Source organism: Penicillium samsonianum (assembly GCF_028829775.1).
Source record: "Penicillium samsonianum strain IBT 33392 chromosome Unknown utg000005l_segment0_segment0, whole genome shotgun sequence".
In the NCBI taxonomy this organism is placed as follows: domain Eukaryota; kingdom Fungi; phylum Ascomycota; class Eurotiomycetes; order Eurotiales; family Aspergillaceae; genus Penicillium; species Penicillium samsonianum.
Genome location: NW_026643263.1, coordinates 375,895 through 398,669, shown reverse-complemented (window position 1 = coordinate 398,669; position 22,775 = coordinate 375,895). Strand labels below are relative to the sequence as shown.

The following is a 22,775-nucleotide window of genomic DNA, read 5'->3' as shown; positions in this document are numbered from 1 at the left end:
GACTGCTAGCAAAATCAAGATTAGGGAGGTCAATAAGCGAGATAGCAGGCTAAAGGCATCAACAATTCCAGCTGTAATTAGAACCTTGCCCATACTTAGTCGAGCTTAGCGCCAAAATGTGTCGCAGAGGACTCATCCAGTTGAGATTGAAGCTATGGAGTCTGACACTATCTCCGAGTCCGAAGGAAAGCTTTTACGAAGCTTGACTCTGCACTATATACTAGCTAGCTCCTTAGCGCAAATTAAACTGCCGTATTGCGTTAGCTTGTTATTTTAAGGCCCACTGGCAGCGTAATTACCCGGTTATTTTCACGATGCCAATTGGCTACGCTACTATGTTTAGCCCGCCAGCATCCGCTCCGAGGAACAGATCAGGAACAATATCCGATCATTGGCTATGTCTGTTGATAGAGAGAACTCGAGGAAATTAAAAAGTGGAAAAGGAAAAATCGAAAAAGACGCAGTGGATTATTATTAAAGTCACAAAATAGCCCTGGGGAGTATTTAAAATACCAGCTCGCCTCTTCGGCTTCCTCTTCCGTTCGTGATTTTCTCCTTTGCTGAGGAAGCTTATTTTGGGGCGTGTGCAATCTCCTATGAAATGAAGACAATGGGATCCACTATTCAATTATTGTACTTTTGCTGACAATATTCGCGCAATATAGGACCATCCTAGTACTAGGGGAACCAACTTAGATCGAGGTCAACTACTTTGACAAGCACTTCATTTCCCTGGTCCATCTGCAGCTAGGTCTTGGCCGTTGGCTCCAGGAAATGGCAGGCAAGTGATGTCCTTGCCAAAGTAGTTGGACTCGCTCTATATTGAGGCCCCGTTAGGCCTGTCTTTGAGCGCATTGCATATGGATAGAGACAACCTCGATATTCTTATGGAAGTTCAATCATAATTTTCCTCCGCTCGATCTTTGATCCTTTCCAAGGTTAATGGCTACATTTACGTAACTGCATAGTTAGCCCATCGGTCTCAATGCAAATGCTAGAACAAGACCTGAGCCTGTAGGCATAAGTGCAGTGTTTGCATCAACTGGGAAGCCCTCACCAAAAGAAACCCCTTTAGGTTTTCTCTCGTGCGCGAATCCTAATCCGCTTGCTTTGTTTACCTATCACTCGCCAATTTGTCACTCCTCGTCTCGTCTCTCTTGTCGACGAGACACGTCTGTTCTACACAGCAACTGATCCATCTCCATCATGCAGTATCGCCTCCTCTTTGCAGCCCTGGCTGCCACAATTTCCCTCGTGCTTGCTCAGAAAGCCCCAGACTGTAATGCCTTCGACAAAACCTGCCCGTCTAACAAGGGTACCACCAAAGGTCATATCAACTACGACTTGACCCAGGCTTCGGCTTTGAATGAATGGACAGCACTTGGTGGAGCGGTAGTCACTGGACCCGATGGTGCAGAGTTCACGATCCACAAGCAAGGTGATGCCCCGACAATCGTAACAGACTACTACATCTTCTATGGCGAGGTATCCGTCGAGATGAAGGCCTCTCCAGGTACTGGCATTGTCAGCTCCGTTTACATGTTGTCCGACGACAACGATGAGATTGACTGGGTGAGCTCTAACTTGCATTGCGTCCCCCTGGGAATGTATCTGCTGATGATTATATAGGAAGCACTGGGTGGTTCTATCGACAAAATACAGACAGATTATTTCGGCAAGGGTGATACCAGCGAGGATTACAATCGCTGGACCTGGCAACCTGTGATGACCCCGCAAGAAGTGCTCCATAAATACACTTGGATTTGGTCCAAGGAAAAAATGTCATGGGCGATTGACGGCACCGTTGTTCGGACAGTCGACTATGCTGATGCGAAGGGAGGCACTCGCTTCCCACAAACACCGATGCGCGTTCGAATTGGTATCTGGGCTGGAGGTGATCCGAACAGAATCAAGGGCACGATCGACTGGGCTGGCGGCGAGACTGATTTCTCCAAGGCACCGTTCACGATGTATGTTAAGTCGGTCGAGATTGTCAACTACACCCCGGCGGAGAGCTATGTCTATCCCGACAAATCTGGCTCTGCGGACAGTATTGAGATAAATGGTGGCGTCTCCTCGGGCGAGACTTCAAGTTCGACTAGTTTCGGTACTTCAGCCACTACCGATACTGCCTCATTGACTTCGTCTTCTACGGTTTTATCTACTACGGCCTCATCTTCGGCATCGCAAAATGAGATTTCTATCTCCTCAACCGTCACTTCGAGTGCGGCCAGGTCAGGAACTTCAACCAGTATCTTCCCCTATGGATGTTTCCTCTTCGCTCTGGTCCTCCGGGCTTTTCGGTGGTACAACCATTTCTTCCAGTTCCGGTAACATCCTCCCCACGACCTCGTCTGCTGAACCCAAAAGCACTGTCTTGCGTTCCAATTCGACGTCAGCAGCGAGCTCCGTGACCACAGCTAGTTCGACGTCCAAGTCGAGCACTGGTACTGTCGGCGACGAGCTCCTTCAACTCCGCTTGTCCCCTGGTTCGGGCTATCTCCCCCTTCTGACATTGATCGTAGGATTTATTCAGATGAGGAATTGGGTTCTTTCTCGGTGTTTGGGCATAGTCCAAGGAATATTTGGCTCGGGTGTTTTGATATGGATCCCATATCCATGAATACTTTGCAGTTACCAGAATGTATTCAACTCTCTCTATGAATATCTGAATTCAACACCCACTAGGATTTCAAAAAGCGCCATACCAGCGTTGGATTTCTTCTACGTAGATTCGACGTACTCCTTAGAGGGGGAACAATGTACACGAAATAAATCATTTATGGAAGTATCTACAATCCGAGACTTCATTTAGATGTATGTTTCAGAAGTACTCAGTAGTAAATTTAACTCTCCAATGCATTCTATAGCAATTGATCCTCCAAGCAACCCATTTCAAAGATACCAGTCAGTTGATTGTACGGCAAGAAGTGCCTCCTTGAGAATACAAGTTGCCCTGTATTCAATCACATTCTCTCTCATCCAATCGAAGGTCCGGTTACTTATCTGACGACTGGTCCAGTCACTCCTGAGGACGAGGATTGCCTCGGGTAACCAAAGTCTGAGTGTCATGGAGAAACGTCGGAATTGGGCATACCCAAGAAGATGGCTGCGAGACTTGCGTTCATCGCAGGTTGCTTGAAATACCAGGTCGTGACATAGGCTTTCCAGTTTTTCAATCACTTCTTGGTGTCGCCATGCCTTGTATGTCAGAGTGTCAATCTGCGTTCCCACAATCTGGACTATCTTGGTGTAGTCCGCCTCAAGCCCCGGTCCAAACACGGGGATCGGGGGCATTGTTGTGGATGTAATGTTAGTAGTGCAACGTATCGAGTATCCTAGAGTTAAATGTCAGTTCAGAGAGCGTGAGTAAGGAGACACGGCATTGCTCTATTGCTCGTGATGTAGAAGCCCATCCACATGTAGCTCAAGTGTCGTATCTCGTGTCCTTTTCAACTTGGAGAAATACCATGTAAAAAGAAATAAACCGCTAAGGCCGACATCATGAATATTTACCCCTAATGGTATATTATAGACCAAGAATCGGTGAATTATTGAAAATGTATTTTGGAGCCCCATCAACAATACCACTAGGGAATCATACTTGCAATCAGAGCACGACCATAACCAGTCAGTCTCTTGGGGATAAAGCTGAGTCTCACAAAGACCCTCCAAGGTCATTTGCTAAATATATCATTCCACACTAGTACTAATCTCTTTGTCTCTCATTTGGCTCAGCTACCATAAGGTCAACCTCGTTCATCCACATCTTGCAAGAAAGCTCGAACATACACATGAGAAACTCTGTGTCCTAATTTGAGAGAAGAAATTTTGGTTATTTATTCTCGTGCGAACACTTCAAAGTCTCTTGAGTGAGAACGACACTCGCCGAATAAACCGACTGGTCTCTCGGCTTTTCTTCTCAAAAGTAATGTGAAAGCAAGGCCGAGGTGACTCACAGGATTATCTCAATGAAATGCGAGGAACTAAGAAAAGAACCACAAGCTCAAGTTCTTTGATATGCTATGGCTTAAAGAAACATTGAGATTTGATCGTCTTTTACTTTGAACAGTGTAGTTTTGGTTTCGAGTTGAAGCTCTTTGTCAAACATATCCGGACACTACGCCAGTCTATGCCAGTCTACGTCAGCCTAATACCGGCAGTGCACCAGTTCAGATTCTGCCTGCATTACAGTTTGTAGTATGAGTATTTTATACATCTGAATCCACCAATATCGCACCAATCCTCTATATACTTAAGTTACAAGCCATTTTCAATAAGAACACCAAGGGGGGAAATATCTAAAAAAGTCTCCTAAAAAGACTAAAAGGACTACCAAAAACGGACACGCTTGCTAGTTCTGCCAAGGGCACCGATGATCAAAGAACCTGGATTCCCCATCTTCTTTCATATAAACTCAACTATCCTTCAAACCATTTCTTTGAGGTCGTATTATTACGCCGTTGCTTTTGAACCTCGCGGGCTTTTCTTCAATCCTAGTTGCTTTGTTTGGGCATGGTTGTATGTACGTAGGTAGTGTAGTCCTGAAGTACAAATATCTCCCCCAAGACTCGACCCCAAACATGTCAGAATTATCTGATTTTGCAATAAGGTTCCTCACCTGGAGCATCTCATACTGTTCCTATCGTCTCGTTCTTCCAAATGAATCGTCCTCGGCGAGCCGCTGCTAAAAAGCCAGAGGGTCACTATGCCCCGGCCTCTTCCATAGGAAAGAGAAAGCCCGGTTCTACTGCTTCGGCCCGGAAACAGCGCAAAGGGAAGGATCATACCGAGACAGATGCAATGGGCTTGAATATCCCTGGTCCTGCCCCTGATACTGTCCCTGTTCCCATCCCTGTCGTTATGCCTCTACCTTTGGATCCGGCCGCACTTGCATTAGATTTGAAACAATCCTATGAAGGCCAAATTCCACAACCGACACTGCCAAAACGGCAGAAAAGATGGCAACAGCCAGCAACGAATCCAATTGTCAACATCACGGATGCGCCAATAGGTTGGAATTCCGATGAACCGGATCTTCATCCTGAGTACGTCTTTCCCGCTATAGCAGCATGTGTGGATACTAACATGTTCTGTTTAGTGATTTGAAATCTCAGATTGCAAGATGCCATGAGCGGATCAGTGATAATATCATGAGCCAGGAGTTTCAATTCAAGCTGGAGGATTTATTGCAACAGCAGAAACGTCGCGAGTGAGTATTCCTGTGAATCTTTCCGTCAACTGTTTTTGTCTAACTCAAATCATTAGTGCGATGATGGCGTTGGAGCCGGCTGGACTGAGTTGGCCTGTCGTCCAACGCTTGCAAACCCTCGGAGGCACTTTAAAATGGCTTCAGAGCGAGGATGACAAGTACGAGCTAGTTGCAAATGTGACAAACATTATGGCAGCATATAGATCGGGTCAATTGAGATGGAATCCGGGTCTTGTTACCTACTGGTCTAAAGGCGTTCAACTCTGCCAGCCGAGGCCTTTCAAGTGGGATGAATTTGATCTCATCAATGCTGAACATGCCGGTCACACAGGCTTTTGGGTAGAAGGGGTATGTCTCTTCAAAAATGCTCGAACTAGTCGGAAACTAATATGCGTAGCTTGAAGGACCAGGACCAGTGAACCAAATGGTATCATGGGCAACTACGCAATTTACAGCATTTACAAGCGAGGTAAGGACAGATGCCTATAACAATGTTTTTGTGTCTAACTTGATTTGAAGATGAAAATCCATGTGAAAATTAAAGATCTGGCTAGAGGGCCAGCTAAGCCCGTTGAACTTATCTTCCTGGATGATACGGGGGCTAGTCTCATGCAACTAAATAAAAGCGACGTGGAGCGACTCGTGAATTACAATGCCGATCCCATTGGAAATACGCCCCCTTCTCCAGCAATGTTAGGAACGGTGGCCTTAACCCTCGCTAATGGGGCAGTCGATTATAACATCTGCGTCCGACTTTACGTTAACATGTTGGATAAATCTACCAATGCCTTCTTGTCCCCCGCATGGCATCCAATCCAAGTCGTTGTTCTCGATGACGATCTCACTGCACCAAAGCTGCGATTGAATGGTCCGTGGCCACGACACAGGATGTTTTCAGCGTCGGTTCCCGATGGCTCGTGGAGGACCTATTTTAGCGACTTGCCCCCATCTTCAATGGTTCTGCCCGTGCCAACTGCACTTCAAATGACCAGTCTGTTACCAGACAATAGACTAGTTCCAGCACCTGCAGGAGCAGTTCCCTGATAGGCAAGGTCGTTTTTTCTTCAAGTGCAATGTGGTGAATCTCCTGCGTTCTGTTATGTGTCTTGCATGTTGGATTTATAGGTTAAACTTTAGAATTATCTGTTTGCTTGTTATATTCTTTTGTATCGTGTAACTGTTTCGTCTAATCGTGTAAATTAGACCTGCAATATTAATAAGTAGTTATATTCCTAGTTCCTAGACCTACTTATACATAGAAAAGTCATTTTCACAATTAAAGTCATTTTCCGCCGTGGTACCTAGCGGATTGAGAAGGAAGAGAAAATGACTATAAAATCGGACATCCAAAAAGACTGATCTGAGAAGACTAATATAAAAGACTTCTAAGAAAATGCTTGACGACTATTCTTGTATATGAAGTGTTGTTGTTCCAATCTTGGAAGGTCTTGGCAGTGACATCAGCTCCAATTCCCCGAGTCCTCCCTTCTCCAACTCCCCAGTTCACCATGGTCTACGCATTTATCCTCCCAACTACCTCGCCGCTCTCATTTCAATCATTCATCTCTTCTAACACTCACCCATCTCTCCCCCAATCAGCCTCAACTACCCGCCATGCTCTGCGCCTCGCACTTAAGGCCCACAAGCGCTTACCCCGCGGCCCGCGCCAGGATGCCCACCTACCCACAGTTCTGGGCGCCTTGAATGAATACATTCCCTTCCTGTTCGCAATCTCAAATGGACTGAATGGTCGCTCCGTCACAACCGATACATATTCCTCTGCTCCCCAAGACGGCTATACGTCAGGCGGCACGAATCTCCGCACCGGCGAAATAGTCGACATCACGATCCATGCGGAGATAGAGTCAGCATGGAGATATACGTTGTCATCCTCAACCGGGTTGAATTTTGGGCCCGGTGTAAATACCACAAGCGGAAACGGTATCCGCACGCGGAATGGGAGAGTCTCTGGCCGAGGAATCCACTTCGAATTGGCGTTTACGCTCACAACTCTGGGGTATGTACTGAGTAGGATGGCACGCGCGGGAGTTGTCGCTGTGCTATACGCATCGTCTACCCCGTCCCCAGATGTCCGTACTGCTGCTGTGCAGACCGCAACGAAGTATCTACTACAGGCTAGCTCGGTGCACAATCTGCTCGCGTCATCGCCAACTTTCACCGCAGCTACTGTGTCAACAGTACCGGAGCTCGAGGCTGGTACACAGTCAGCTCTGTCGTCTCTAGCCATGGCAGAGGCTACTTTACTGGCTGTCCTTAAGGATGATGCGTATGTTGCGGCGTGTATCCAGTCGCGCAATCCGAATGACAAAGAGTGGATGGTCCATGCACCTGAGATCCCAAAAGTGCGCGCTCTGCTATTCGCAAGACTCTGTGTTCGCGCCGCAGAGTATGCTGAACAAGCGGCTGCAGGCCTAGGTGCTGTTGGATCTACATCTGGTCGTGCAGGCCGTGTAGATGATGATTTGGTCCGCTATACAGGAGTTTTGGCTCGCGTTGCTCGCGCACGCGCCTGTCGATTCTTTGGTGTAGATGCTGAGCTATCAGGCAAAGTTGGTGAGGGTGTTGCGTGGTTGCGAGCTGCACGCACTCCGCTCGGGCTACGTGGAGCAGGGTCTTCGCAGGAAGATGCTGCTGGCCCGGGAGGTTCTGCAAAGGGCGGACTGTCCCGTTTAAAGCGCGAGTGGACAGAGCGGCGCGAGGAGCGTCGAGTCACTAAGGATGCTGGCGGTAGCCGCAGCGAAAAAGGTCCATTGGATGCGGGGGATGATGCTGGTCGTAACGAGGAGGGACGAGTTCTTGCGATGCTTGAGACGAAATGGATGAAAATGAATGACACAGTAAGTTCGGATTTTTTATGTCCCTCGTGGTCTAGGAGGGTCTCAATATTCATGGCTTACTAACTCACTGCAGATGAACACACAGCCCATTCCGCCCTCTGCACCATTGCTGTCTAATCTGCCTTCTGGTCGAGATATTCACTCTCCCCCGGCACCATACCAGCCCCCTTCTTTAGATGAGGATCAACTCATGCGGATGCGTGCTCCACCAGATGAGAGAGACGATATCCAATTTGGAAGTGATGACGATAGTGAAGACGATGCAGGACAGCCTGATGGCCGTGGACCTCCGGGTGCATTCCCGGACCGAAGTGCGACAGCCTCGAGCGTTTATTATTGAAAGATACCGACATAAGTACATATGTAGAACATGAGATATGGTGGTTTATACTGAAGTTAGCATTTACTTCGCGATCTAAGGACAAACACTAAGGCCCGGCAAGGATACATTGGCATCCAAGGACGGAGTGTGGGTCAAGTGGTTTACTACGACCTCTTTGAACAGCACTCCAACATCGTAGGAAAATAAAGGAAGAGTGATCAAACAAAGTGATATTATGTACAGTACAAACGGACAAGAGCACAGAGGGTAATCTCCAGACCCTCTTCTGCCATCTTTTCGTCTCCCCTTCGACACAGACCCGATCTGGGTGTCTATAAGGTCAAGATTGGACAGGACCGAATGGAAACCGCGGGGTTTCAGACCAAAGCCGACCATTTCATCTCGGCATCAAAATTGTCCAGTCCCCGCAGTTGATATCGGTTATCAAACCTGAGCCTCGAAACGCAATCGCATAGCTGAACACGCAATAAAAGACGTAAACATTTATGCCGACTCTCCACCAAAGCGGTTCTTCTCCTGGCCGAGATAACCCTTAATCTTGCTATCCTTAAGGAGCTCGAAGTACTTCTCTGCAGCAGATATATAGGTCAGTACAATGCATCGCAATCACAACCAATCCGCACAGCCCTCAATCCAGTCGGATCCGGTTATTTCAGAGAAAACTCCCGCAGAACCTTGAATCTCCTGGATATGCAGAATAGACAGATACGGAAATGCGGAAAACAACCCACCTCGGTAAACACCACACTTCTCGAGGTGGTTCACGCCCTCGCGCGCATAGCACTTGCCCAATTCCTCGCCAACCAGACGCGCCATCATGCTGCGGACCCACTGCTCGCGGATAATGGCATCGCGGGCGTTGTGGACTGCGACGTTGTCCTCGAAGTCGACGCCCTCGTAGGTCGGGGCGACGGTGGGCTTTTTGGCGAGGAAGGCGGCGGACTCGGCGGTTGGCATTGTGGGTGGTTGGTTTGTGTGGTTTGGATTAAGGTTCGGGTGGGGTGAGGTTGTTGCTTGCTCGGGCGCAGGACAATGGCAGCAAGGGTTGGTGGGAGAGAGTCGTCTTTTGGAGGCTGCTTGATGCGGTTGTCGGGCACGTTGATCTCCAGGGCTTGAAGGTTGGATTACCTAGTTTGTGATTGGTTGGAATGAGGGCGGTCAGGGTATGATAGTGCGGGAGACCGAGAGGGCCTTTTGTGCAGATCTGTATGGTCACGTGCATCTATACAATCCGAAAACGGTAGGTCCGACAGTGAGCGAAGCTCGATAACTCGAGATTGGTTTTTCATGTGGCGTGGAGTAAATTGAGATTATTGTGTGGAATAAGGGAGTGCTAGCAAAAATATCATATTTTCAATGACCATGGTTGTTCACACCACCTGCCGTACCCCAGATCAAGATAATGCGAAACCACTGAAGCAATATACATACAGAGCAAAAATTTCAACAGAAAAACATCCCATGATGCAAGCAATGAGCAATGATCACATCAATGTAGACCTGCCGTGGACAAACACAATTGACGTGAATAGCAATAAACAGTATGGATCAATCATCCCCATCCTTCCCCGTCACTCGGTCGTATACATCAGCTAAACCGTTCCTGAATCGCTCCCAACCCGACCGGGCAAGCAAATTACTCAGCTCGCGGTAGTAGTAGATTTCAGACCAGCAATCACGACCAAACATGCACCCAGCCATGTTAACGACGAGATCATGTGCGTTCTGTTGATAGTGAACGACTGGATTATCTCCGTCGCCACATGCGCCAGGAGGGAAAGAATTGATGCTGCGTTGTGGTAAAAATCCAACACTGCTCCGAATCCATGGTTGACTCTGATAAATGTACTCCAGAGCATCCTGTTCTTTATGTTGCCAATTCATATGCATCTGCTCGTACATGACGGGATCCCACCAGATATCGAGCAGGCGATCAGTCCAAAGAGACCGTCGCACAAAGAAAGATCCTAGGTTGAATCCGGCGCAGTCTTGTGTCAGAAGCAAATTCAATGAATCTGCTTGGCCGTCCCCCTCGAGGGAACGACCTAGCTCGTCCAACCAGAACTCGGGGAGTGGATGGGTGAGGTTGAGAGGGTTGTAGACGGTGATATCGCGGTAGACGTGCGACTCAAGGTCGTTGAATAAATGGTGTTGGAGTGATGTATCGTATTCCATAACCCAGGTGTTCACGTCGAGCCACCAAAACCACTCTGCGTCTGGATACTTGCGCATGGCTTCGCGGATCACATCTCCCTTCTCCCAGCTCTCGCGCCATTCATGTGAATATCGCTTCTTGGCCAGCAGATTAGCCAGTTCTAGCTCGTACCCCCATTTTTCCGCATATTTCTTCTTGTTCCATATGCTGTTGCGTTCAATGGCCCATTCCCGTGCACCCTTCAACTCCATGACGCCGCCCTCCACGTTCGATCCGAGTATGATGACGAACTTGCTCCCGCCGCCTATAGGTGATCTTCGGTATGTTTGGACAATAGCTGGAATGTTGTTAGCATAGTATGGCGAAGGAATCATTATACCAGCAATCACTTACTCGACCAGCAAAATAGATACCCAATCCACACCAACAACAGTGCAAACAACAGCCGGAAGCGACTCCGGCGCACTGGTATGCGTAATGCGCCTAGCAAGCCACGTGCGCCACCCGCAGGCTTCCATTCCCGTCTATAATCATCCTTATCGACGTATTCGCGCGAGGAAAGCCTTCGAAAGCTAGGAAACCGAGTCGAGAGCTTGTGTCGTTGTCGAGAGAGGAAGCCGCTATTGCGTGTTGAGAATGATGGATACCCGCGCACCTCGTCACTTTTTGCCTTAGCTGCAGCCCACGAGATGCCTCCTGGTATGCCTGGTGATAATGAACCGGGTGATGGCCCTTTTGGCGATGTGGTCCCGCTTGCCGGAACGAGTCCCGGGCTGGACCACCCTCCGCCCGGGTGGGGAGAGGGTGATCGCGATAAGGTCATCGCGGTGGTCGGCGCTAAACAGTGGATTGCTAGAGAGTGATCGTTGCGAAATCTTGGGGATGTTGACCGGAGAGAACGTTCGAGCGAAGGGATGGATTGGTGAGGTCAGAGTGACAGATTTAACGAGTGACGTGAAGTTAAGAAGAGAAACGAGTTGGCAGTTAAGACACACAAAACCTAATCAAAACGTGTGGACATTATGTACCGGATTGGAGATGCGAGGAACTTGAGGCCGAATGCGGCACGTCTGTGCTGATACCACCCTCTGGGGGCAGGTGCGATCTAACTTTAGATCCTTCCCTTGGTTAAAGAGGTAATTGGATTTTAATCTCGCATTAGCATCAATACTCTAAATTCTTGATGGTATACATCCCTGACTTGCTGTATAGTTGGCATAGTACAGTTTAGCCTAATTTAACCTATGAACTACTCAATCAAGCGTGGATCGATTTGCGGAGATCGACTCCACATCTCGCTACACCTACTCTACTGCTTGCGGACAAAGACCATTGTGGACCACCGAAAGTAACATTTAATTCCCACCAGACCACGCAATTCCTATCAATCTACGTCCAAAGCGGAAAGACTAATAACGCCAGATCTCGATCTAATCCCGATCCTTGCATTCGGACCGAATCGGCATTCGGTTCGCTGTCCCGTCGGCCTTGCTCATTAGAGCCTGTCGCACCATGAACCCGGCCTCGTGTCCGGGCCGGGGCTGGGCGCTCTCGCCATGAGTAAAGTCACACTGGAACTTGAGGAACTTCGATCTGTCTTTGTTTTGGTACACAGTGATGACGTCGCCCGTGTAAAGCTTCCCGAATTGTAAAGCCTCGGGACCATCCTCAGTCATAGAGCCGCGGCGTAGCGGTGTGTCATTTACCCAAATTCCAAGACGCGCTTTGGTGGAGAGGATAGCCATCACCCCTGGAATGTCGAGCCAGCTTTCACCTGATGCGATTCTCGCCTCGATTCCTGGGGTCCAGAATGTGACTTCTACGGCATAGGCGGGGATTCTCGTGTCCATTCTGTCCGCATGCTTGACGGTCGCCAATGGCCCTCGACCCCACGAGGTGAGTCTATCCTCAAGGTAGATTGTCAGGTCGAATATCGAACCGGGAAGACTCTTCAGTTTTCCATATCTCTTTGGTGGTTTGGCGAAGTCGGGATCAGAGAGCGTGGAAGGAACCGGGGGTGGGTTGGGTCGATGAACAATCGGTTCTGATGAGTCTGATTCCTCTGCATGGACGCGATCCAAGATAGCTTGGCCGGTCTGCGCATCAAGGGTAGTAGCAAACTCGAGGTCGTATTCTGATTTGGAGGGGCGAGAGGGGTTGTTGGGAGCAGTGTCACGGCGACTGTTGTGGGCACTATTATCGCTAGATGCCTCACTGGCTGTGTCGGGGATTGCAAGAGCAAGGTCAATCCGACGCGTGAACTTTGCTTTCGGGGTTGGCTCCTGGGGACTCGAGATAGGTTGTTCCTTAGGGCTCGAAGTCGGCGGAACAGAATCCATGTGGAGGTTACTAGCTGGCATTGCGTCCTTGATGTGCCCAGGAGTGGTCTGCCGCAAGGAGGATCTGTTAACCGGGCCACCCTTGAGTTGTAGAGTGGGGTTCAAGGAATTCATGTTGAGTTGCCCAACGAGTTTCTCTGCACCCATCAAACTGGGCGCAGTGCCACCGAAGGGTACCGCTGGGAGGGAAATAATCGAGTCGTTGGGATCGTCGCTCATCATCGACTCACCGGAAGAGAGAAAGTCAACGTGAAAATTGTTGGCGTCGTAGGCATCCAGATTGCCAAGTGCGTGGGAGCTCCGCAGAGCTGAGGCGGAAACTTCCCCAAACAAACGTTTGGCATGATCGTCCACCACCGCTTGCCCATCTTGGAAGCTCTCAATATTTGGAAGGCTGGGGTAGCGTACATCGGTGGGAATGTACTCGATGCGGGGCCGTTTGGAGATTGCTTCACTGCCGCTACCCTCTTCGCCGTCAGCTTCGTGGACGTAGCCCATACCGTCAGCGATAGACAATTGCGAAGCGTCTAGCTCGTCCTCTGCATCCTCGCCAATGATTGAAAGCCCATCTTGGTGGTCAGATAGCAAGTCATCATCATCCTCATACTCGTCCACATCAGGGACCTCCGCGATCCAAGGGTGCTGGAAACACTCCTTCTCTGTCGGACGAGAGAAAGGGTCCCGGTTGAGAAGCTGGGCGACAAAGTCGATGCCAGACTCAGACACACCTGCATTACGTAAGGCGTCGAAATCAGCGTCACTTGTCATAATGGTGCGAAGCATCTGGACACCTCGATCTTCTGCACGTCCTGAATATGGTGGAATGCCGGACAGGATATGGAAAAGAACTGCTCCTAGCGACCACATGTCAACAGATTGGCTGTACGGAGATGTTTTGGGGGGTCTTTCAATATCAGCAGAGGCTTCTCAAGCGAAAAAGAGGTTAGCGACTTACGGGTCACCAACGCGACGCCTCTTTCGGAGCTCGCCACGGCGGTATTGATCATAGTCCGGGTACACCTCCGGCGCACAGTATAGAAGCGTTCCACAAAAAGTCTTCAAAAAAGTCTCCTGCTCCACGACTTTCGACAACCCAAAGTCAGATAATTTGATTCTGAGCGGGTCAAGTGAGGCAATCAGGATGTTGTCCGGTTTGATGTCTCGATGGGTAATGCGGCGTTTATGCAAATAGTGAAGCGCTCGTAACACTTGTCGTGCGATCGTTCTCACCATCTCCTCGGCAATTCTTCCCTGGGTCTGCAGGTATGTCGACAGCTCGCCGCCTGGAACATACTCCATGATGATATAGATCCATCGATCATGCTCGTGGTGATCGATGTATTGAACGATATTCGGCTGCAACGCGTTAGTTGTATTGTCGATATGCAAACTGAAAAACATTGCTTACATGTGTGAGATCTCTCATGATCTTCATCTCATTGTCAACCTTTTGATCAAGGATGCCGTTTTTCATGAAGCGGCGCTTGTCGAGTTCTTTTGCAGCATAGATGGCGCCATGTTGCTTGGTTGCAATCTTGTACACAGTAGCGAAAGCACCCTTTCCAATCTGTCCGGTCACGTTGTACTCGGCACCACCGGTCCAATGCATGCCATAAGCGTTGGCGGATGACCACGCTAAAGCAGACGGGCCTGGTCCCTGTCGTTCTTTATGCGCCGGGGTATGTGCATGAACTCGTTCGAAATAACGAAACAAGTTCTGGTGATATTGGACAGCGAAGCCTTCTCGTGATGGAATTCGAACCACGAAGCGGACCTCGTCGGAGGTTTGGGATCCGGTGATGACTTGGATGACAGATCCGTTTGTGAGCATTCGACTATTCCCATCCTTCTGGGACTTTCGGAGGCGGCAATTGTCCACGATGGTGCCATTTGTCGACGTATCCTGAAGCATGAGAATACCGTCCTCGGTTAGGAATATGCGAAAGTGGGTATTCGACACTCGTTTAGCATCATCATCAACACTCAGAAGAACATCACAACGGGAGCGATTGCGACCAAAGCAAAAGCCAAGTCCCAGATTGTGAACTTTTGACGAGAGCCTCAACGCCAAATCTAATGCTGCTGTGTGAGAGGATTCGTGCTGCAGTATGTCCCTTTGGAGGATATGCTGAGCACATATTCCTCCAGTAGCACCAACAGCATCATGAGCAGCATGCGAGTTCGGATGAAGGATACAGATGATGTCGGCCAGGTCTTGATCTTGGATGCCAGAGTTATTCATTCCCATTCGGCGGGGATCAGCACATGGCTGGGTGGATTCCTGAGTGGCTTCCATTATGAGGATGAATGCAAGTGTAAATGAGGATGCTAGGGGAATGAACAGAGAAATGAACTACGGGTACAGATCTGATGGGGTAGGGTATATGTGATCCGAGGCCAGCAAAGGGAATGTGCATAAAAAGGTCATTAACGTCGTAGACTGGAGATATATAATATCAGTGAGGTTGCGCCAACAAGGAAGGTTCGGGGAGGGTTTGTATATATACCTCGAGGGGACTGGGTACTGGGGCCGAGGAACGACACACCCGGGCAAAAGTTAGGCAAGATAATGATATGTATGCTTCAGGACCAATGACACAGTCACCAAGGTGTATGTCGCCTGATCAAATATTGGCCACGAAATTTTTGCTTGATGATTGCAAGGAATGGAATAGGCAACGGATGAGCGATAAGTGAACCGTGTGCCTTGCAGAGTGGGGTGTCCCTCTTCAACTCTCCTCAAAGCCAGTGTTGATCAACACAGATGACGATGCTGCCCATGAAATGGAAGTGAGACAATCCAACCCTTGTCCCCAGGCCATAAGAATACAGAGCTAGACTCTCGGTTTGAAGGTGTCAACCGGTGGAGTGATACCGGACTGTCAAAGATGCTGTTGAGAAGCTACCCAATGGCGTTTCCGTATTAACAATGCTCGAATTAAGGGAGGGACTGTGGTTCAGCGATTTCGGATAGGCCAGGAAGTATGTCTGTGAAATTTCGTTCCAGCAAATTAGCAAACGTCTTTTGAAAGCTTGAAGCAGCTTTTGTTTAGCCTCGACTTCGAGATCGAGAATGAACTCACACAGCCTGAAAAGATTCCCTATCAGTCTGTCCACGGCTGGTAAAATTGAAACTGTAGACAAATAAAAATGGGGACGCCGGGAAAAAGCAAAATCGCACTCCTTGCAAGGTCGTCGTCCGAGGAACAAGACCAAGAACGAGCCGCAACAATCGTAACTTACCTGAGGCAACAACGCGTTCCTGAGGCGCGTAAACTTCTTACTCATCAGGCAACAGGCCCGTTGATTGGCCGGGCGGGATATAGCGGGCCCCGGGGGGCTGACCTTGGATGAGCTCCGGGTTCGATCTATGAGAAAAATACATGTTATGTACTAGATATTGCCTTGCTCGAAACCTCTCCCCTTCCATTTTAGTTCACCTTTTGCCACTTTTTGATCGCCATGTAAAACTAAGCACCCGGGCACTAGAGGTGCCCAGGTGATCACGTTCCATTACGTAATCAACATACTGAGCCCTCCAGGGCTGGAGCCCATCCATCACCTGATCATCCAAAAAACAACCTTGGAAGCGTCTTTAACCTCAACCATCAACCACTTAATCAGACACAGTTCCTACTTCTGAATATATAACAGTGCGCTCAGCTTCAATGCAATTCTTGGTCCGCGTCAAATTGCCTACTATGAAGCAATGTCGGTCGAATACTATTCCGTATGAGTACATATATATAAAGGTGCACAGTTCTCGTACTTGCTAGTATTTCTTTATTATTGTCAAGGGACAAATACCTGTCATTTTCCCTGCGGTGGCTGATAGAATTTGATGGTCCAATCTATAGCAAGAGGCTAAAACAACTTCTTATGCGCGTACTTGTCTAAAACTTGATTGACTTTCAGCACATCTGAGCACTCAAAGAGCTCATGCGCAAGTGGTCGAATATGGCCCACTCTTGCCTATTGCAATATGTTCCCAAAAAGTTGTAGACAGCTCTCGGCACAATGCACTGAGTCTAGAAGTTTAATACTGGTTATATTCAGTTGATTTTCCCCCAATAAAATTCGATCCTGGAGGTATATTGCTGATCGGGCTAAGTGAGACCTCTTTTTGAATTGCATTCATAAGCCATGTGTCGGATTCCAAGGCTGATGTATTGATCCGATAGACAATGATTATATAGGTACTTTATTATATCCCGCATGCTCTTTTTGGATAGTTTTCAGTGAACTAACAAAGAAAGCTTTCGTTAATATAATTTGGTTTATCCTCTACGTCCGTCCTCGTATGACCATAGAACCGTAGAATACTATCGTCCCGACCACACAAAGTTGGAAAAAGAGAAAATAATCCGAACTTTGAAAATATCTGCTAATCAAGACAGGTAAGTCAAGGATCAAATTTGCGGTGGAAATGATCATGCGAAATCCTCACCTTGGAGGCAAAATTCGCTGCGAATAAGAGCAATCTCGCTCGATGGCATCGTTTATCATTTCAATGTTTCCAAATCTCGCTTGGAGACATTGGAGAATATCGTTCTTCAGGGTTGAGCCTTCGTCTCTAGCGGCACATATCTCGGAAATTGTCCCCGAGGATATGTAAGGTGGGTCGTATGATTGTATCCAGCGGTCACAATCATCTCTGGCGCGGTCGATACCAAGCCTGTCGAGTGGTGAATTCCCTGAATTCCCATTGTTTGTAATCACATTATACAGCTTCTGTTGGAGGGGAGAAGACGCCAGTTTAAGTTGACCCTGTTGTTGGTCGAAAGAAAGTCCTCCCGATGAATTCGATTGGATGCCCACAGATTTCGGAAGAGCTATAGCTTGCCCATGCCACAGAGAAAGAGCCAAGAGGAAAATTCCGACGAACATTAGGTGTCCCATTTTCAGCTGATTGATTTGGGTATGCAGCGAAGCCGAGATGTTTACTGAGCATCGTTTCCGCAGTAAATAAAAGCTAAGACACCTAAGACACGATTAGTAACGTGCTTCCTTGGTGTTTGGTACTCCGTAGTTCAAGCGCTAGTGGATCCTGGCTCCAATTGATACGACTAGTCTAGATTAATAAAGGACTGTACTCAGCTTGCACTAGCGCTGGTAACCACAAGATAGAGTCGGGGTTGTTGAGACATTTGCAGTTGTAGGCACAGTTCCGTCTGCCATGTCACTCTTGCTGAGCCGTTTCTTCCCCTGGTAGGGCCATTTACTCTCTAGTCCGAACTAGCGAGCTTCCATGAGAGGTTCCTATTCGAGTGTACAGAGTACGGAGTCCACTATTATCGAGTGATCTTGGCATTTCTATCCTTGGCTCGACAGGTCGATTTCATTGGTAGGTAGAATAAGAAAACCGCGCTAATGCAAGTTGCTGACGCTCTAACCTGTTTGGGTCTATAGATCAACCTGGGCAGCCCCACAATGGCGCGGTCTTCTAGATCTCTTTTGGATGTCGGGCATACGATTTCACAGTGATTGATGGGCTATATAGCTCAAACCAGTCTGTTTAATAGGTATATTACGGGTTTCAAGAGCATAGAATGCCAGGCAGATATCAAAAGAAAGGTTATGTCTCGGCCTAAATCGTTTCTGGGTGAGGAGGTGAAGACGACCGCCATGGCTGTGTCATCTTGGCTCTCCGGAGTTAATATGGAACCTCCAGGCCTTGGAATTTCCATAGTGCTGACAAGTGGAGCATATGCCTGGCTAGGTAGCCATAGAGATACTATCTCTGCGTCAATCCCAATGCAATGATTATAAGCATCTCACAACCTACACGTAAAATTCATTATGGCGGACAAGATGATCACTCGCCCATTCTGTCGTTGGAATCCTGGCCTAGCCTGTTCCTTTAGCAATGAGCTGCAAAGGCTGTACCACAATATCGATTGGCTTCGAAGGCCCAGCTGCCCACTTGAAATTCTCCCAAAAAGATATCAGTAAGCGAGAAGTCGAAGTGAGTATGGAAAGTACGAGCATGCGGCGCCGTCGCTGTATCATTTGACTCTAGATATCATCATTGGCGGGGGTTTCACGACTAGACCTCGCAACAGTTTATAAACTCCTTTGCGTAGATAGATCAAGAGAGATTCAGAACGGTTTAGATTATCACCGAAACCGTGCCTCCAAATTGACTTTCTAGCAACAACAGTGTCTCCTATGTTTTGCTTCAACGGTGGGCTGGTCCATATGGTGACTGAGATACGTACGATTTACATCGTGAAGCTAGGTTTTCATATGTACGCATGCTAGATTGAGTTATTATTTGCTTCAACTATTTACTTCCGTATGGCTTGCTAATGTCTTCGCTCCGTTTGAAATCACCCTTCAGTGCAATATCGAAGACTTGTTCTAGCCGTGCGAGAGCTTCGTCCGATACCTCTGTGACAGGTCAGATTTTGAGTCATGCATTGTCAGCCCCGAGACAGATTAAGGAAGCACTTACGGTAATGGATCACAACGCGGCCACCCAACAATCTCAGCCCCTTTTGCTCTCCAATCTCTGCCAGGTCATTCGGCCCCACTCCTGACGCCTCGAGGTCCAACCAAACCATATTGGTGTGCAGAGGGTACTCCAGCTTGCCACCGCGACTGGTCCACAGATCGGCTACCCGTTTCGCCATTTTATGAGTTGCTGTAAGCTTTCCGGACTGGCCTTTTGGGTCCGTGCCAAAAGTTTCGGTCAGCGCAACGCGGGCCGCAGCTGCAATCACGCCCGTCTGTCGGGCACCGCCGCCGATAGATTTGCGGAACCAGCGCGCTTTCTTTATAAACTCTTGGGAGCCGACAATGATACTTCCAATGGGTGCCCCCAGCCCCTTCGAGAAGCAAAGACTAACACTATCGAAAAGGCTTGTATATTCAGGCAAGCTCCCAGCACCGGCCACGACGGCCTCCCACAGCCGGGCACCGTCTAAGTGAACCTTGATGTCATTAGCATGGGCCCATTCCACAATCCGCTTCGCCTCAGCGAGCGGCATGATCATCCCATCGAGGGTATTCTCCAAACTGATCAACTTGGTCGGGCAATAATGAATATTATCACCAAGAACTGCATGCTTTTTGATATCTTCCAAAGTCAAATGCACCCCATTTTTGGGAATAACAGGGGTCACGGTGGCGCCAGTCCAAGCGCTTACGCCACCGGCCTCATAACAGATGATGTGCGATCTATGATCACACAATACTGAATGCGGTGGCTGCGCAAGATGCGAACGAATGGACACCTGGTTTCCCATGGTACCGGAAAGGACCAACAGACTTTCCTCATGTTTGGTGATCTCAGCGACATAGCTTTGAAGCTCGTTGGTGACTGGATCCTCATTGAAGACATCATCCAGAAGAGTCGTTTGGCAGATCGCTTCGAGCATCGACGGTGTAGGCTTCGTCATTGTATCGCCTGACTCAGGTCAGTTTCAATTCTGTCATCCCTTTCCCGATGGAGTCATACTTCGGAGGTCAAACTCAGCAGCTCCAGCCCCGTGCCAGGCTGTGGGCTTCTTGTCACTGCTGCCAATGACTGCCGAGGCACGAGCCAGGGCGTCAGTTGAGAGTTGCGCCATAGCAATTGGAAGGAAGATTTTTCGACCGTGCGGGGCAGTTAATCGAAGCGCCGAGGAAGAGCGACAGATCGGATGTAACAAGCGATTCATGGATGAGTTTTATGACTGTAAGCGCGAATGCCTAGAGGGAATTGGGGAAAGAGGGGAGTCGACACGTGATCCGAGGACAGATAGCGCGCTACATTGTGGAACCGGGTGATATGGATATCATCGATTTGCAGCATGTTGCAGGGATAATCGGAGGGTAAGCAGGGGTACTATTCATCACAGTCCAGGTATAATGTAAACCTTGTGTTGAACACATCAAAGTGTGTTGATGTGTAACTCGATACCTCCGCGGCTATGACGCCACTGCACATGGTCCTTATCGATAACCTAATTGGGACTAGCGCATTAAACGGTGGCCTCGACCGCTGACTCAGCGTTCTGCTTGGCCGCGGGCGGGCAATGCGCTTCAGCGGTTCAAGTCCGCACAATCTTACCGATTCTCTGACTGCTTACACTGGTCGCGCAAAGATGGATCTATCCCATCTCACACGGCCTGGCATCTTGTGTCAGTGTGCTCGGTGCTCCAGCTCACTGGCTGCACTGGAGAACGAATGGGCCAAACTATCTAATGCCTACTCAATCCCGACAGCATGGCTCAGTGTTGACCTTCATCGCATCGCCGTTTCTTCGGAGCGGAAGCAAATTCCTCACACATCGGATATGACCCTTCTGCGTGGCCGTGTCATTCAGGAAGTGTCATGCAAACTCTGTCAGCAACGGATGGGCGTACTTTGTCCACTTGACAACGGGTAAGTGGCTGTGTATAGAGACCGGCGTTTCTCGCAGCTAACCTGTTTAGGATGAATATTCTGTGGAAAATGTCAAAAGTTGCTTTTAGGGAGATCGTCACCATGCGAACGGTGCAGCCTGTATTCAAACAGGGGGCCCTCGAACGGCTGATTTGTCCTCCAAAAGAACCTCCGCGCCGAAACCCCGATCTCGCACAGGGTAGTGCACTGGTGCCAGCTGGCTGCACAGACCCAACTACCCTCGATCCAACCATGCAAAGGCAAATGCTCCACCAGGGTAGAAGCATCGATCAGATTTCGAACTCCGTGAACCACCTCCAGGACACAATGTCAGATCTCAAACATTCATTTACAGCGCTTCGAATTGAGTTGAATGGCCCCGGCCGAAATCTGGGGGAAGGTTCCGTACTTCAGGGCCAGGACTTTGACATGATTGCTATGGTGCTGAAGGAGCTCAAGTCCAAGTCTGACGAGATCGAGAAACTGAAGTTGGAGATTGAGGCCCTGAAACTGAAGAATCGCTACATGGGAGTGACCCTGCCACACCAACAAGAGTCATTGTCGATAATGAACATGAACGCTTCCCTCCCCGAAGTTCGGAGCCCCGGCTTGCTCCAAGCGGGCCGGAAACGTAACTGGCCTGACGCATTCTCGGGCGATCGCAGTCAGGTAATCGCGGACTCCTTTGACGAAGATGATATGGTGGATGAAATGTCGTTATCAGATCCGCCGATGTACAGCTCTCGCGTTCCTCTCAATGACGAACGCCAACCTGCAATTACCAATGGGCCACTTGCAGGAGAGGAACCGAGGTCCCTAGAGGTGCAGATGCCTGCCCGAGAGCCTCAGAATACCTCTAGCTTCCTTCAACCGCAACCATACACCTTGCAGCAAACCATAGCCAAACGCCCACGACTAGGTGCGCCACCTGGAGATAGCCCTCAAGCAGCCCCTCCGCAGCAGCAAGTTGTTCCCCAGAAAAGACCGCCCGGCAGACCGAGGAAATCGATCAGCCAACCCACCATCCCGGATCCCACCGACTCACCCAATACCGCTCCTTCTAGCACGCAGGGGGATGTCGAATCAAACGGTCAACAAAACACAGTGCGACGTCGCACATCTCGTCGCAGCTTGCGTGCACAATCCGTTGGTCCAAATACCAGCCACATACATAGTCAGGAGGACCAGCAGAAGTCACAAGAATCGACCGATGCTCCTACTGAGACTCATCAAGCACCCAACAAAAAGAGCAAGCGTAATACTGGCTCTCCCAATGGAAAACGAACTGGTGGTCCAGAGGATGAGGGAGATGAGGCCGCTATGAATGAGAAGCGGAAAGCTAAGGTCGCGGCGCGGGACGTCATGGCCAAGTTGGCTTTACAGCACGAGGAGGCTTTGGAGGCCGAGAATGCACGATAAATTGCCGGCGATTTTCCTTCACATACTTGTACAATAGATAGAAAATAAGCAATACATATCTGTATTATGACCAAAGCTTCA

The 22,775-nt window shown here is 48.9% G+C and overlaps 9 protein-coding genes across 9 annotated transcripts; 4 read left to right on the top strand and 5 right to left on the bottom strand.

Annotated features, from left to right (window-relative positions):
• Positions 1-1,206: 1,206 nt before the first annotated feature.
• On the top strand, positions 1,207-2,623 carry N7471_009047 (glycoside hydrolase family 16 protein; the record flags this gene model as incomplete). Its single annotated transcript, XM_057281766.1, has 3 exons — positions 1,207-1,572; positions 1,630-2,224; positions 2,253-2,623. The coding sequence occupies 3 exons, from the start codon at positions 1,207-1,209 to the stop codon at positions 2,621-2,623; spliced, it is 1,332 nt and encodes a 443-aa protein (XP_057132649.1).
• Positions 2,624-2,895: 272 nt separating this feature from the next.
• N7471_009046 (uncharacterized protein) lies at positions 2,896-3,297 on the bottom strand (the record flags this gene model as incomplete). Its single annotated transcript, XM_057281765.1, has 1 exon — positions 2,896-3,297. One exon carries the CDS (start codon positions 3,295-3,297, stop codon positions 2,896-2,898), a length of 402 nt encoding a protein of 133 aa, XP_057132648.1.
• A 1,365-nt stretch (positions 3,298-4,662) lies between these two features.
• Positions 4,663-6,256, top strand: N7471_009045 (uncharacterized protein; the record flags this gene model as incomplete). Its single annotated transcript, XM_057281764.1, has 5 exons — positions 4,663-5,048; positions 5,102-5,212; positions 5,269-5,560; positions 5,610-5,681; positions 5,732-6,256. 5 exons carry the CDS (start codon positions 4,663-4,665, stop codon positions 6,254-6,256), a joined length of 1,386 nt encoding a protein of 461 aa, XP_057132647.1.
• Positions 6,257-6,720: 464 nt separating this feature from the next.
• Positions 6,721-8,410, top strand: N7471_009044 (pH-signaling protein PalC; the record flags this gene model as incomplete). Its single annotated transcript, XM_057281763.1, has 2 exons — positions 6,721-8,070; positions 8,144-8,410. The coding sequence occupies 2 exons, from the start codon at positions 6,721-6,723 to the stop codon at positions 8,408-8,410; spliced, it is 1,617 nt and encodes a 538-aa protein (XP_057132646.1).
• A 97-nt stretch (positions 8,411-8,507) lies between these two features.
• Positions 8,508-9,505, bottom strand: N7471_009043 (putative NADH-ubiquinone oxidoreductase 12 kda subunit). The gene is made up of 2 exons (XM_057281762.1): positions 9,145-9,505; positions 8,508-8,982 (listed from the first exon to the last, which is right to left on the bottom strand). The coding sequence occupies exons 1-2, from the start codon at positions 9,368-9,370 to the stop codon at positions 8,897-8,899; spliced, it is 312 nt and encodes a 103-aa protein (XP_057132645.1). The 5' UTR covers positions 9,371-9,505; the 3' UTR covers positions 8,508-8,896.
• A 456-nt stretch (positions 9,506-9,961) lies between these two features.
• Positions 9,962-11,391, bottom strand: N7471_009042 (putative alpha-1,6-mannosyltransferase subunit; the record flags this gene model as incomplete). The annotated part of the gene is made up of 2 exons (XM_057281761.1): positions 9,962-10,905; positions 10,962-11,391. The coding sequence occupies 2 exons, from the start codon at positions 11,389-11,391 to the stop codon at positions 9,962-9,964; spliced, it is 1,374 nt and encodes a 457-aa protein (XP_057132644.1).
• Positions 11,392-11,998: 607 nt separating this feature from the next.
• On the bottom strand, positions 11,999-15,203 carry N7471_009041 (serine/threonine-protein kinase; the record flags this gene model as incomplete). The annotated part of the gene is made up of 3 exons (XM_057281760.1): positions 11,999-13,811; positions 13,863-14,263; positions 14,316-15,203. 3 exons carry the CDS (start codon positions 15,201-15,203, stop codon positions 11,999-12,001), a joined length of 3,102 nt encoding a protein of 1,033 aa, XP_057132643.1.
• Positions 15,204-19,190: 3,987 nt separating this feature from the next.
• Positions 19,191-20,568, bottom strand: N7471_009040 (threonine aldolase GLY1; the record flags this gene model as incomplete). Its single annotated transcript, XM_057281759.1, has 3 exons — positions 19,191-19,297; positions 19,362-20,315; positions 20,367-20,568. The coding sequence occupies 3 exons, from the start codon at positions 20,566-20,568 to the stop codon at positions 19,191-19,193; spliced, it is 1,263 nt and encodes a 420-aa protein (XP_057132642.1).
• A 357-nt stretch (positions 20,569-20,925) lies between these two features.
• N7471_009039 (uncharacterized protein) lies at positions 20,926-22,694 on the top strand (the record flags this gene model as incomplete). Its single annotated transcript, XM_057281758.1, has 2 exons — positions 20,926-21,275; positions 21,326-22,694. The coding sequence occupies 2 exons, from the start codon at positions 20,926-20,928 to the stop codon at positions 22,692-22,694; spliced, it is 1,719 nt and encodes a 572-aa protein (XP_057132641.1).
• Between the last annotated feature and the right edge of the window lie 81 nt (positions 22,695-22,775).